Source organism: Malaclemys terrapin, chromosome 12 (assembly GCF_027887155.1).
Source record: "Malaclemys terrapin pileata isolate rMalTer1 chromosome 12, rMalTer1.hap1, whole genome shotgun sequence".
Lineage (NCBI taxonomy): Eukaryota > Metazoa > Chordata > Testudines > Emydidae > Malaclemys > Malaclemys terrapin.
The window spans coordinates 41160911-41174400 of NC_071516.1; the positions used below are offsets into that span (position 1 = coordinate 41160911).

At 41.4% G+C, this 13490-nt stretch overlaps 1 protein-coding gene across 1 annotated transcript; it reads right to left on the reverse strand.

The window, feature by feature from the left end:
• Positions 1-2644: 2644 nt before the first annotated feature.
• Positions 2645-3571, reverse strand: LOC128846038 (olfactory receptor 1020-like). The gene has a single exon (XM_054045123.1). The coding sequence runs from the start codon at positions 3569-3571 to the stop codon at positions 2645-2647; it is 927 nt and encodes a 308-aa protein (XP_053901098.1).
• Between the last annotated feature and the right edge of the window lie 9919 nt (positions 3572-13490).

Consider the following 13490-nt stretch of genomic DNA (forward strand, 5'->3'; position numbering starts at 1 on the left):
GGCAGCACAGTGTGCATACTAGCACCATGCTGGTGTCAACAGTGTGTCTGAAGGGAGGGTACAGTTGGTGGAGTTTCAGGGGCATATCACCACTTTCCGAACCCCAGGTTGCCACCTTCATCTCTTACAGAAAGATCCCCATAGGTTATGGGAACTCAATGGAGTTATTTGCATCCCGTGGTGGGTGAAGAAACCAATAGCATTAGGTGCTTGAAGAAAAGTGAATAATGGTGACTAGAACTGGTCAACAGTTTTCCAATGGAAACTTTTTCTGCTGAAAAAATGAGGATTCTTCAAAATTGAAACAATCCCCACAGAAAAGTGTTAACTGAAAAAAAATGAAACAAAGGGTTTCAGCATGGCTGGCCTTTATTGGGCAGGAATGTTCCAATTTTTCATTGGAAAACAATATTTTGTTTGTAATTCCATTTATGTTACATTTAAAAAACAGTTTTATGTTATAATATGTTTGTGCTATTTGGTTCATGTTTATATTTTATGTTAATATTTTATGTTATTTTAATTATTTTATATTTTAATTTTATTATTTTAGATTATTTTATATGTATCATTTCATTTATCTTTTTATATGATTTTCATTTTGTTTTATATTATTTCCATTTATATTTTTATTTTACATCACATTATAGTATACAATAATGTAAAATAATATAAAATAAAAAATGAAAATTAGAAGCAAAAAGATAAAGGGAATTTAAAAATAAAAATCAAATGAAATATAGTGGATGAGTAAACTAATATGTACAGATAGCTTAGTGTTAAGTGCTTTTTAAAAAGTGAAATGATGGTAAACAACGCTGTACAAAAATTTTCTGTGAGAAAATTTTTCCTGTGGAACATGTTGATTCATAAAAATCGAAATATTATGTGGGAATGATTTCAGCCAATTTAATTTATTCATTTAATTTATTTATTGAATTTTATTTATTTATTTATTCTTCAAGGCCATCCTTATAGGAGACTCCCTCAAGGATTGAATTCACAACCCTGGGCTTAGCAGGCCAATGCTCAAACCACTGAGCTATCCCTCCCTGCTAATCTTTAGATATTTCATTTTAAAACATATTTTCTTTAATTTTTACAATTGATATTTTAATTTGTTTTATTGTTTGTATACACAATGTTTTAGATTATTTTAACTTTATATTACTTCATTGTATATTATATTATTTTAGAATTTTATTTTTGATTTTGATTTTATTGTGTATGTATATAAATTTATTTTATTTTAGTGTGTGTGTGTGTATTGTTTGACCCAGAACTAATTTAATTTAAAAACAAAATGTTTTACAATAAATTTCACATTTGTTGGGGGTTTTGCTCTGATTCAGAACACAGTCATCCCTTAGTGGCATGTTGGGGAAATGAGGTCAGCACTGACTCAGCAGATTACTTAAAAGGTGACAAACATCCATTAAGTTCAACTCCAATGCCTCACTTTACATATTGGAAGCTTTGTGCTGAAGAGGGAGGTGTGACTGAGTTATTCAATTGGAGGGATTTTGTTGTTTTTTCCCCCATCCCCACAATCATACGTATGCATGCATATATTTTAATATAAACACTGATTTCTGTCTGTGACAAGACCCAGGGGACGGGTGAAGGGAAATCACTCTAACATCTATGTCCCTGTTCCCCTTTCTCTATTTCCCAAAAATTCCTGTCTCTGACCATAGCACAATCTCACTCCTCACCCCTCCCATGGGATACAAAAGGGGTGGGACTGTGGGCATGCATTGCAGGTATATTTGGGGCTGCTAAGAAGGAGGTGGTGGGAATGGGGAATGGAGAATGGGGACACAGGCAATGCTCTGTGGCATCAGTCCTGGGAAAGGGGACACGGGGAAAATGCTCTGCAGTTTCAGAGCTGGGAATGGAACACTGGGAAACAGACTCTGCTGGCGTGTAGAGTTATGGATATGTTTGCTTTGAACTAACCCCAATAAACATTGCATTGCCTGCACTTCAAACTTCTGGTCTTCTGTGTTCTGTCTGTGTGACAAGAACCAGGGGAGGGGTTGAAGGGAAAGCCCTCTGACACTCCTATCTTCCCCCAGTTCATAAATCAGACTGGGGCTTAGGTGTCTGGCCACACGGAGTGAGGCAGCAGTGCACATGCTCAGACCAAACAAAATAAATTAATTAATTTCTGAAATAATGTAACAATCATAAAGTGCCCAGGGAGTTAGTAATGATGTTTTTTTTTTCAGTACAAAGTACATAAGATAAATGCTACTAAACTTTCATAGCAATGTCTCATGAGTCTAGAATGATCTCACAAGATCAGAGTCATGGATGGAATGGTGTCTCCCTTGTGGATGTGATGGCTGGGAATATTTTAAACATTTAGATGGGGTGAGTGGGATTATTGTAATAAATCAATGTCTTTGGAGAGTGGGAATGTCCAGGTACACTGCCATAATGGATGGGAATGTCTTTGGTTGGTATCTATACTAAATGGGAATGTACCAGAGTTGGGGCTGAGGTAACTGAAGAAAAAGTCAAGTTCCCTCCATTCCTACTGTGAATCCTGGTGCTCAATCAGCTGCCAAATAATTTAGGGAGCCCTTTTTTTAGCAACATGTTGTAGCATTCAGAGAAAGAATTGGCTCCCTCTTCATGGCTATTTCCTACTCCTTCCCATGGCTTTCTTGAAGGCGGCTTGCACATCCTTGTTCCTAAGACTGTAGATCATTGGATTCAGCATGGGTGTGACCCCAGTGTAAAACACAGAGACCACTTTCCCAATGTCCATGGAGTAGCTGGAGGAGGGGCAGAGGTGGGTGAATAAACCCGGGCCATAGAACAGCAGGATGGTGAGGAGGTGGGAAGCACAAGTTGAGAAGGCTTTGCGTCTGCCCTGGGCTGAGTGGATTTTCATGATGGTGGATAGTATGCAAACGTATGATGTGGAAATCAGCAGCAAGCAACTTCCACCTACTGCTCCACTGAGCAGAAAAACCAGCACCTCATTAAAATAGGTGTCCATGCAGACCAATTTGATCAAAGGAGGGATCTCACAGAAGAAGTGGTTGATTTCATTGGGACCACAGAAAGGTAGCCTGGCTATGAAGAACGTATGTAACATTGAGTAGACAAAACCACCTATCCATATAGCAATGGCAGAGGACATACAAGTCCTCTGGTTCATGATGGTTGTGTAGTGCAAAGGCTGGCATATTGCCATGTAGCGGTCATAAGCCATCAGGGCAAGAAGCAAAGATTCGGATCCAGCAAAGGAGATGAGAAAGTATAGCTGGGCCATGCAACTGGAGAAGGAAACAGATTTAATCTTGGCAACCAACATCACTAGCATATTGGGGAGAGTGACGGAAGAGTATGAGATGTCTAAGAGAGACAAGTTGACCAGAAAAAAGTACATAGGAGTGTGGAGAGTTTGATCTGCCCAGATAGCCAAGCAAATGGAGAGGTTGCCAGCCAAAGTCAGCAGGTAGATAATCAGGAAGCTCATGAAGAGTAACGGCTGCATTTCTGGGAAGCTCGAGAGGCCCAGGAGTCTGAATTCTGTCACTGTGCTTTGATTGTTCATGTTTGTCACTTTACCTGCATGCAGGGACAAATAAGGTGTATATACTCAGTTGAAAATAACATGCAGATAATACAAGACGGTGGAACGGAGAGAAGGTATATGTATGCTAAACATAAGTTCCACCATCTTTTCCTTTTCGGACCACACTCTGTAGTTCAGGGAGCATTTTTTTCTGTCAAGCTCTTTCAAACATAATTAAGCCTTAAGCACTTATGTTTATTATTAATTATTATTATTATTACTTCTGGATATATTACCATGTAACAATGTAAATAATACCACTTGATGTTCAATATTTATTCCCACTGCACAATCCTAATTTACATCAATCCACCTTGGAAATTCAGCAGCTACACAAAGTTTATATTCTCTGTTTTGATTTTTTTCCATCTTAATGACAGATTCTTTTTTAAATAAAGGTTTAAAGCTCCTGTTAAAATGGTAACTTCTTATCAGGGCTGGTGGAAATTTTTCTGCCCAAAAAACCATACGAGCACATGCTGGAATCCATCTTGATTCAGGAGAGAAAGTGCATGCTTAAAGTTAAACAGATGTTTAAGCATTTTCCTCAGTATGGATGGATGAATTCCTGATTCCCTGGGCAACCTGGGCAGCAGTGACCCTGAGATGGTTAATTTCAGGATCCTCACAAAAGGAAGAAAGGAGAGTAGCAAAATATAGACCCCGGACTTCAAAAAAGCAGACTTTGACTCCCTTAGGGAACTGATAGGCAGGATCCCCTGGGAGGCTAATATGGCTGTATTTTAAAGAAGCCTTATTGAGGGTGGAGGAACACACCATCCCGATATAGACTCATAGACTTTAAGGTCAGAAGGGACCATTATGATCATCTAGTCTGACCTCCCGCATGAGGCAGGCCACAGAGCCGTCCCAACCCCTTTCCCCTGACTCTGCCGTTGAAGTCCCCAAATCCTGTGGTTTAGAGACTTCAAGTAGCAGAGAATCTTCCAGCTAGCGACCACTGCCCCATGCTGCAGAGGAAGGTGAAAAACCTCCAGAGCCTCTGCCAATCTACCCAAATTCCTTCCCGACCCCATATATGGCGAGCAGTAGAACCCCGAGCATGTATGCAAGATTCTCCAGCCAGACCCTCATTGGCCATTGATACTATTTACCTGCGATGGCACACTGTTCATTTGACTAAGATCATGTTATCTCATTAAATCATTCCCTCCATAAACTTATCTAGCTTAATCTTAAAGCCAGACAGGTCCTTCGCCCCCACTGTTTCCCTAGGAAGGCTGTTCCAATATTTCGCCCCTCTGACGGTTAGAAATCTTCGTCTAATTTCAAGCCTAAACTTCCCCATATGACAGATGATGTGGAAAAAGTTGAAGTACTCAATCCTTTTTTTGCCTTGGTCTTCACAGACAATGTCATCTCCCACAATGTTGTCCTGGGCAACACAGGATGGAGAGGAGGTGAGCAGCCCTCAGTGGTGAAAGAACAGGATAAGGACTATTTAGAAAAGCTGGATATGCACAAATCCATAGGGATCCAGATCTATTGCATCTGAGGGTGCTGAGGGAATTGGCTGATGTGATTGCAGAACCATTGGCCATTATCTTTGAAAACTCGTGGCGATCGGGGGAGGTCCTAGACAATTGGAAAAAGGCAAACATCGTGCCCATCTTTAAAAAAAGGAATTAGGAGAACCCAGGGAACTACAGATCGGTCAGCCTCACCTCAGTCCCAGGAAAAATCATGGACCAGGTCCTCACGGAAGCCATTTGAAGCACTTGGAGGAGAGGAAGGTGATTAGGAACAGTCAACATGGATTCACCAGGAGCAAGTCATGGCTAACCAATGTGATTGCCTTCTATGATGAGATAACTGGCTCTGTGGATATGGGGAAAGCAGTGGACATGATATATCTTGACTTTAGCAAAGCTTTTGATACGTTCTCCCACAATATTCTTGCTAGCAAGTTAAAAAGTATGGGTTGGATGAATGGACAATGAGGTGGATAGAAAGCTGGCTAGATTGTCGGGCCCAATGGGTAGTGATGAATGGCTTGATATCTAGTTGGCAGCCGGTGTTAAGTGGAGTGCCCCAGGGGTTGGTCCTGGGGCCAGTTTTGTTCAACATCTTTATTAATTATGTGGTTGATGGGATGGATTGCAGCCTCAGCAAGTTCGCAGATGACACTAAGCTGGGGGGAGAGGTAGAGATGCTGAAGGGTAGGGATAGCATCCAGAGGGACCTAGACAAATTGGAGGACTGGGCCAAAAGAAATCTGATGAGGTTCAACAAGGACAAGTGCAGAGTCCTGCACTTACAATGGAAAAATCCTATGCACTGCTACAGGCTGGGGACCAATTGGTTAAACTGCAGTTCTGCAGAAAAGGACCTCGGGATTACAGTGGACAAGAAGCTGGATATGAGTAGGCAGTGTGCCCTTGTTGCCAAGAAAGCTAACGACATATTGGGCTGCATTAGTAGGAACTTTGCCAGCAGATTGAGGTAAGTGATTATTCCCCTCTATTCGGCACTGGTGAGGCCACATCTGGAGTATTGCATCCAGTTTAGGGCCTCCCACTACAGAAAGGATGTGGACAAATTGGAGAGAGTCCAGCAGAGGGCAACAAAAATTATTAGGGCGCTGGGACACATATCTTACAAGGAGAAGATGAGGAAACTGGGCTTACTTAGTATGCAGAAGAGAAGAGTGAGGTGGGATTTTATAGCAGCCTTCAACTACCTGAAGGGGGGTTCAAAAGAGGATGGAGGTAGGCTGTTCTCAGTGGTGGCAGATGACAGAACAAGGAGCAACGGTCTCAAGTCGCAGTGGGTGAGGTCAGGTTGCATATTAGGAAACACTACTTCACTAGGAGGGTGGTGGAGCACTGGCATGGGTTACCTAGGTAGGTGGTGGAATCTCCATCCTTAGAGGTTTTTAAGGCCCAGCTTGACAAAGCCCTGGCTGGGATGGTTTAGTTGGGAATTGGTCGTGCTTTGAGCAGGGTGTTGGACTAGATGACCTCCTGACGTCTCTTTCAACCCTAATCTTCTATGTCTAAGTCTTAGTCCCCTTTGAATATTGCTCAGCATTGGTACCTCACTTTGCCATCTGTACAATGGGGATTTACCATTTCGCACCTCACAGAAATAAATCTAAACATTAGTTGAAATTCTAAAACAAAACTTGTTTTATCTTTGAAATTCATTTTTTAAAAAATATATGGATATTTTTATTTAAGTTTATTTTATAAAAATTCACTGGATGTTTTAAGTGGAACAATTTTAATCCCTTGCTGTGTGAATTTTTTTTCCATCTTACTTTTGAGAAAGAGAGATATATTTTCTTCTTTGTTCTTTTAAAAATGTATTAAAAATCCTTTCACATGCACAGAATATTTTTAATTAATGTAAAAATGTAAAAAATGGAAAATCACACTATAAAGACAAAGAAATTAATTAACAAAAATCTTCCAAATTTTCCATTTCCTCAAAATGTTTTCTATTTTTTGATAAGCTCTAATTAATTCATCAAATATTTTAAATATGTTCAGATAAATCAATGGGAAAATCAAACAGATTTTTCACAGTTCATACAGCTAAGCACTTATATGTCTTTGCATGACTGGGGTCTTAAATACATATTCTCTTCAAAATTATAAACTGCACTTCTACTCCTTCAAATCTATTATTTTTCATCCCTCACTGTATTTTTTTTTTTGCCAGTGAAACTATAAATGAAATGTTAACTAGGGTCTGTTCTTTTCACAGAGAGAGAAAGGATACATATTGTTCCGCACCTAAGTGTTTTCATGAAGGGTGTCACAAATTCAGATATTAATCAAATTGTTTCTTTCTGACATGCACTTACCTACATGCTCCAGTCACAATGTGCTTTCCATGAGGCAGCAGATCTCCAGAAGAAAACAGACCTTGAAAAATTCAGTTTCTGAAAACTTTCTGCTGGTTATTCATTCTCCAAAGCCTTGGAGATGTTCTAATTGTGTGGTCTCCTCACCTTTCTGATGATACAGAATTGCTGCAGGATAATTGTTCTGCGTAATCTGCGAAGAGTTGATTCAAGGAGCATTTATAACTTATAGACCCACAGATGTAAGTGATGGTTAAGATCACCTTGAGTGTCTTGCCCATCCTTTTGACTCAGTAGATGGACTGTTTCCTACAGAATCCTCATGTGCTTTCTCCTATCTAATTTTAAATGTCAACAACCTTGATCATGTAACTTTCTAAGGTTTCCCAGTGGGCATTGTTAAAAAGTTAGTGGTATTTCACCATCAAGGCCTTCAACTTTCCTTTCACTGAAGTCTACAGCATATCTTCCAGTGCTTCAAACCAGAGAAGGAATACACCTGGGGTTGTGGTTAAAGCACTGGAGTGGAGCTCAGAAAACCTTAGCTCAAGTTCTATCCATCTGAAGCAGATCCCCTTTGTGTCTTTGAACAAGTCACTCAGGCAGATTTTAAAATTTATTTAGGCACCTAGTAGGATTTCATAGAATCATAGAATATCAGGGTTGAAAGGGACCTCAGGAGGTCATCTAGTCCAACCCCCTGCTCAAAGAAGGACCAATTCCCAACTAAATCATCCCAGCCAAGGCTTTGCCAAGCCTGACCTTAAAAACCTCTAAGGAAGGAGATTCCACCACCTCCCTAGGTAACCCATTCCAGTGCTTCACCACCCTCCTAGTGAAAAAGTTTTTCCTAATATCCAACCTAAACTTCCCCAACTGCAACTTGAGACCATTACTCTTTGGTCTGTCATCAGGAACCACTGAGAACAGTCTAGATCCATCCTCTTTGGAACCCCCTTTCAGGTAGTTGAAAGCAGCTATCAAATCCCCCCTCATTCTTCTCTTCTGCAGACTAAATAATCCCAGTTCCCTCAGCCTCTCCTCATAAGTCATGTGCTCCAGCCCCCTAATCATTTTTGTTGCCCTCCGCTAGACTCTTTCCAATTTTTCCACATCCTTCTTGTAGTGTGGGGCCCAAAACTGGACACAGTACTCCAGATGAGACCTCACCAATGTCAAATAGAGGGGAACTATCACATCCCTCGATCTGCTGGCAATGCCCCTGCTTATACAGCCCAGAATGCCGTTAGCCTTCTTGGCAACAAGTGCACACTGTTGATTCATATCCAGCTTCTCATCCACTGTAATCCCTAGGTCCTTTTCTGCAGAACTTCTTCCTAGCCATTCGGTCCCTAGTCTGTAACAGTGCATGAGATTCTTCCATCCTAAGTGCAGGACTCTGCACTTGTCCTTGTTGAACCTCATCAAGTTTCTTTTGGCCCAATCCTCTAATTTGTCTAGGTACCTCTGTATCCTGTCCCTACCCTCTAGCATATCTATCACTCCTCCCAGTTTATTGTCATCTGCAAACTTGCTGAGAGTGCAGTCCATGCCATCCTCCAGATCATTAATGTAATTTCAAAAGTAACTAGGTGCCAAACACCCATTGGAGTTTTAGGCACCTGGATGCTATTGAAAATCCCTATAAGTACCCAAATACCTTTACAAATATGGTTTTCTGTGCCTTGGTTTACCCATCTTTAAAATGTAGACAATCATCTTTCTTTCTTATTTATTTAGACTGGTATTTTTAAAGGACCCTAAGGGAGTTAAGCACTCAGCTTTCTACAGTTATATGCTCTATCTTAACCACAAGTAACAAGCTCAGTGAAGGAATTACTGGGTGAAAATCTCTAGCCTGTGCTTTGCAGGTGGTCAGAAGTAGATGATGTTAATGATTCCTTCTGACCCCAAAATTCATGTATCTACAAAATCTAATTTATTTTCAAGAACACTTAACTGCTCTAAGCGTCTTTGATAAATCTTAGATTAGAAGGTTTTTGGAGTATATAAAATATGTATTTACAAGGACTAGGAGAATGACTCCTCGCCTCATTTGGGACTTTTAAGTGTATTTAGTAAAGAATATATGTTTCTTTCACTAGATGTTTATTTCTCTGCCAGCAGATCTATATCTGTGGCTACATTCTTTGATCACAAGTCAGTGTGCCAGGAATACTTGAGATGGATTATTTTTGCTATCTGGGGAAATTTCCTTAGGCTAAAATTTCCAAACATGAAGATCTACAATTAAGCATCCATGTGCCTAAGTGACTCACAATGTGACTCAGTCACCTAAGTCCCTGTTTTAGGATTCACTGCAACCCACTAAACTCTGGCCAAAAACTTGGTGCCTATGTTTTCAGGGTCAAATTTCTCTAGGCATCTCTGTTTCTTCCAATGGGTATGGGCAGTCCTGGCTCACTCTAGGAGTCCAGACACCTAACTCCCACATAAGCTCCAGTATGATAGGTGAACTGTCATAAGATAGGCAGGCAAAGACCTATTTAGTGTGCTAGACTTGATCCAATAGGCATGCTCAGTATAAAGTATTAAATAAAGCTTTCATTTTAACAGCATCCCTTGTTCCCTTTCCCTTTAGCTGAAGAGAGTTTATAGAAGAAGAAAAAAACACCTCTTGTTTGACAGTCTCGCAAACGGTATCAAAGATGGTAATAACTGTCCTTTTCAGTAAAAGAAAAGAAGTTGGTTGAGATGAGCTGGAGGTATTGTTATTGCTGCTCTGTTAATATCCTTTCATTGCAGCCAACCTGTGGGATTCAGATGGAGCTGGTTGAGGTGTTGGACTCATCTGTGTCCCTTTCTCTGGCCTGGTCTGGTCCAGACATCTCTCAGGATGAGGACAAAGGAAGCGCAAGGTCCCAGAAGATGTTAGGGGTGGCAGTTATGATGATGAAATTTGCTCCAGTAGCCTCTGTCCGTTCTTCCTCCCCCCCCACTTCTTTCTTTAAGGACTCAGAAAGGGGAGCAATGGTTGGAATAGCCCATCCCCTTATTATTTTGTCTACCAATTAGGCCTAATATCCAACACACCAACTTTGGTTCACTAATTTATGGCTCCACATCTCTTGTTTTTAGCAAGCATGATTTCAGCAGTCCATGAATTATATCAACAAGAGCTTTTTGTTTAGACTAATTCAGTCTTTCTGTCTCCCTTTCAAACCTTCTCCCATCAAAGTTTGTTATTATAGGTTATTGTGACATCTTATGAACTTTCACATAATTTTTAGAGTGATTTCAAAGTTAGGGTAAATTTTTAGCCCCAGTTATCACAATAAGGTTCAACTCCCTGCTCTCCCTGAAAGGAAAAACAAATATCTGAGCCAGGGTCTCTCACATCTTTCAGGACAGTGTGCTAACCACTGAGATATAGGATATTCCAATGGAAAGCTCTCCTATTGAAGTTGTTCCACTGTGAACTAAATAATTGAAGAGTCATTGGGCCAGAAAGAAACTGTCAATGAGGATGATTTGATAGCTTGGTGTTTTGGGCCTCCATCTCTGAGGTGGGAGACCTGGAGTCTAATCTAGTTTTCCTGCTTCAGTGACAGTGGAGCAGCTTCAACAGTAGAGACTGAGGGAGGGCTACATCAGAATATTACACAGGTCAATGGTTTGGCTACTGGGACACCCCTTTATAAATCCTTTCTCCCTTTGGCATAGGGGGACTGTGACTCTCTGTGCCCCAAAGCAACACCCCGGCACCCCCACATTCACCATTGTCATATAATTATAATATGTTTTGTACAAAAGATGCCTTGTGAGGTATCATTCTAAAAGTCTTGATCTATTGAACAGTAATATCCTGTTGGATTGTATATGCTGTCATTGTATGTGAAGTTATGAAGTTTTGCTATATGTGTGTTACTGAAAGATGTTGTGAAGATGTAACACCCCTCACTAGCCTTACAGATACAACCGTGCTAATGGACTAGCAACAAAGACAATGGACCAAGGAAGAGCTTATCCTAACCTGTGGATGCTTCAGTCAGCCTTTGGACAATGGCTGCCATGACTTATTGGCAGCAGGCAAGGGCTTGTGACCAGATCATATGATACTGAACTCCAGGGGGTGGGGGAGATAGCTCAGTGGTTTGAGCATTGGCCTGCTAAACCCAGGGTTGTGAGGTCAATCCTTGAGGGAGCCACTTAGGGATCTGGGGCAAAATCAGTACTTGGTCCTCCTAGTGAAGGCAGGGGGCTGGACTTGATGACCTTTCAAGGTCCCTTCCAGTTCTAGGACATGGGATGGGATATCTCACCTGTATTTTTCCATAAACTGGGATGGGAAATTGGCTTGAAACAAAGGGGTTCCTGCCATATGGAATAAACTATAAAGGGGGGAAGTGACATCACCACAGTGGCCCACTCCCCACACAAGAGAACACTTGGAAACATCTGAGGAATGAAGACTGAACTGGGGGAAGTGCTGGTCACAGGCTAAACAGATTTCTAGTCTGTATATGGAAGCTTGATGGGCCGTTGTACTATCTAACAGGGTGAGACATGGCTTGATTCAAATCCTATGTCATGTATAAGACAGACTGTGTTTATTTCTTAGGTAATCATTTTTGATCTGTTTGCTATTACTTATAATCACTTAAATCTATCTTTCTGTAGTCAATAAATCTGTTTTATATTTTTTAACCTAAATCAGTGTGGCTTGAGTGAAGTGTTTGGGAAAAATCTCAGCTCAGTTAACAAAGTGCATATTCCTCTCCACATAGAGGGAAGGGCAAAGTGGGTAACTGTAATTCATTCATAATGATCAGGCTTTTGACCAGGGCAGGATGGTACAGCTCTGGGGTCCTCGGCTGGAGACCTGGGGGTATTTTGGATGGAGCTTTTCTATTGTGAGTTCATGCAGTGGCTGGCAAAGCGTTCATGAACACATCTGAGTGTGGCCCCTGCCTGTGGAGGTTAATGTGAGTGCAAGCTTGGAGGGATTTACAGCTTGTCACAATGTCACAGTGCAAGGGGGAACCCAGATTGGTGAGACAGAGGGCTCAGCTGTACCTTAGTTCCAGGTGGCACCCTGGGTGGGGAGAGACACCCATCACAGGGACATTTAACTTGAGTCTCCCACATCCGAGGTGAGTGTATGCTAGATGTTGGACTAAAAGCTATAAGGTGAGCATCAGCCATTTTGTGTGGGGCGAGGCAGGTACCTAACTCATTCTCACAAGAATCAGTCATCTGAGTCCCTGGCAAGCCAAGCTAAGCGCCTCCCTGGTGTCTGGACTTAGGAACCTGTTTCTGTGAGAAGACTGGGGCCTAGGACATAACCCTGCTGTCTGCATCTGCCATTGGCTAGCTGCGATGGGGAAGCATTTAGTGTGTTGCCTTTTGAGGATCTCATTTGTAGGCACCTATCTCTTCTCATTCATTATGCAGGATCCTAGGTGCCTAACTCGGCTTTGTGGAGTCCAGTGTTGTTCGAGCAATTTCCTAGACACCTGAAAGTTAGGCAGTGCAGCACTGAGCACTGCAACACCAAAGCCCCTTTGTGGAGATGAGCCCTAAATCTATATTTAGGTACCTAAATAAGAGGCTTGGCTTTCAGAAGTACTGTTTGCACTGGTTTCCAAACAGGATTAGAGGCCTGACTTCATTCACAGAAGTTAACTACAGGTATCAGCATGCCCCTGCTTTCCATAGATCTTGACAGTGCATCATTGTTAAGTGCTAGCAATAATTTGGGCTGAGATTTTCAAAGGAAACTATGAAATTGAGTTTGGATGTCCAAAGCCCATTTCATTATGACTGGGTGTCAAGCTCCCTTCGGCTTCTTTGAAAAGCCCAGAGTGAGTGAGACTTGGATGCCTTTCCAAGTGATGTGCTGTGTTCCACCACAAAGCTATTGGCTTTGATGTAGGAACCAGAGAAAGGTCCATTGCATCATGAAATCAGACATCCTATGTAACACAGGCCATAGAGTCATGTCAAGCTGCTCCCGATAATTAGTGTTTGGCTAAAGCATCTCACAGAAAGACATCTAGCCTGGATATGAAGGCTTCAAGAGATGGAGAGTCCCCAGCCATGCCAGGG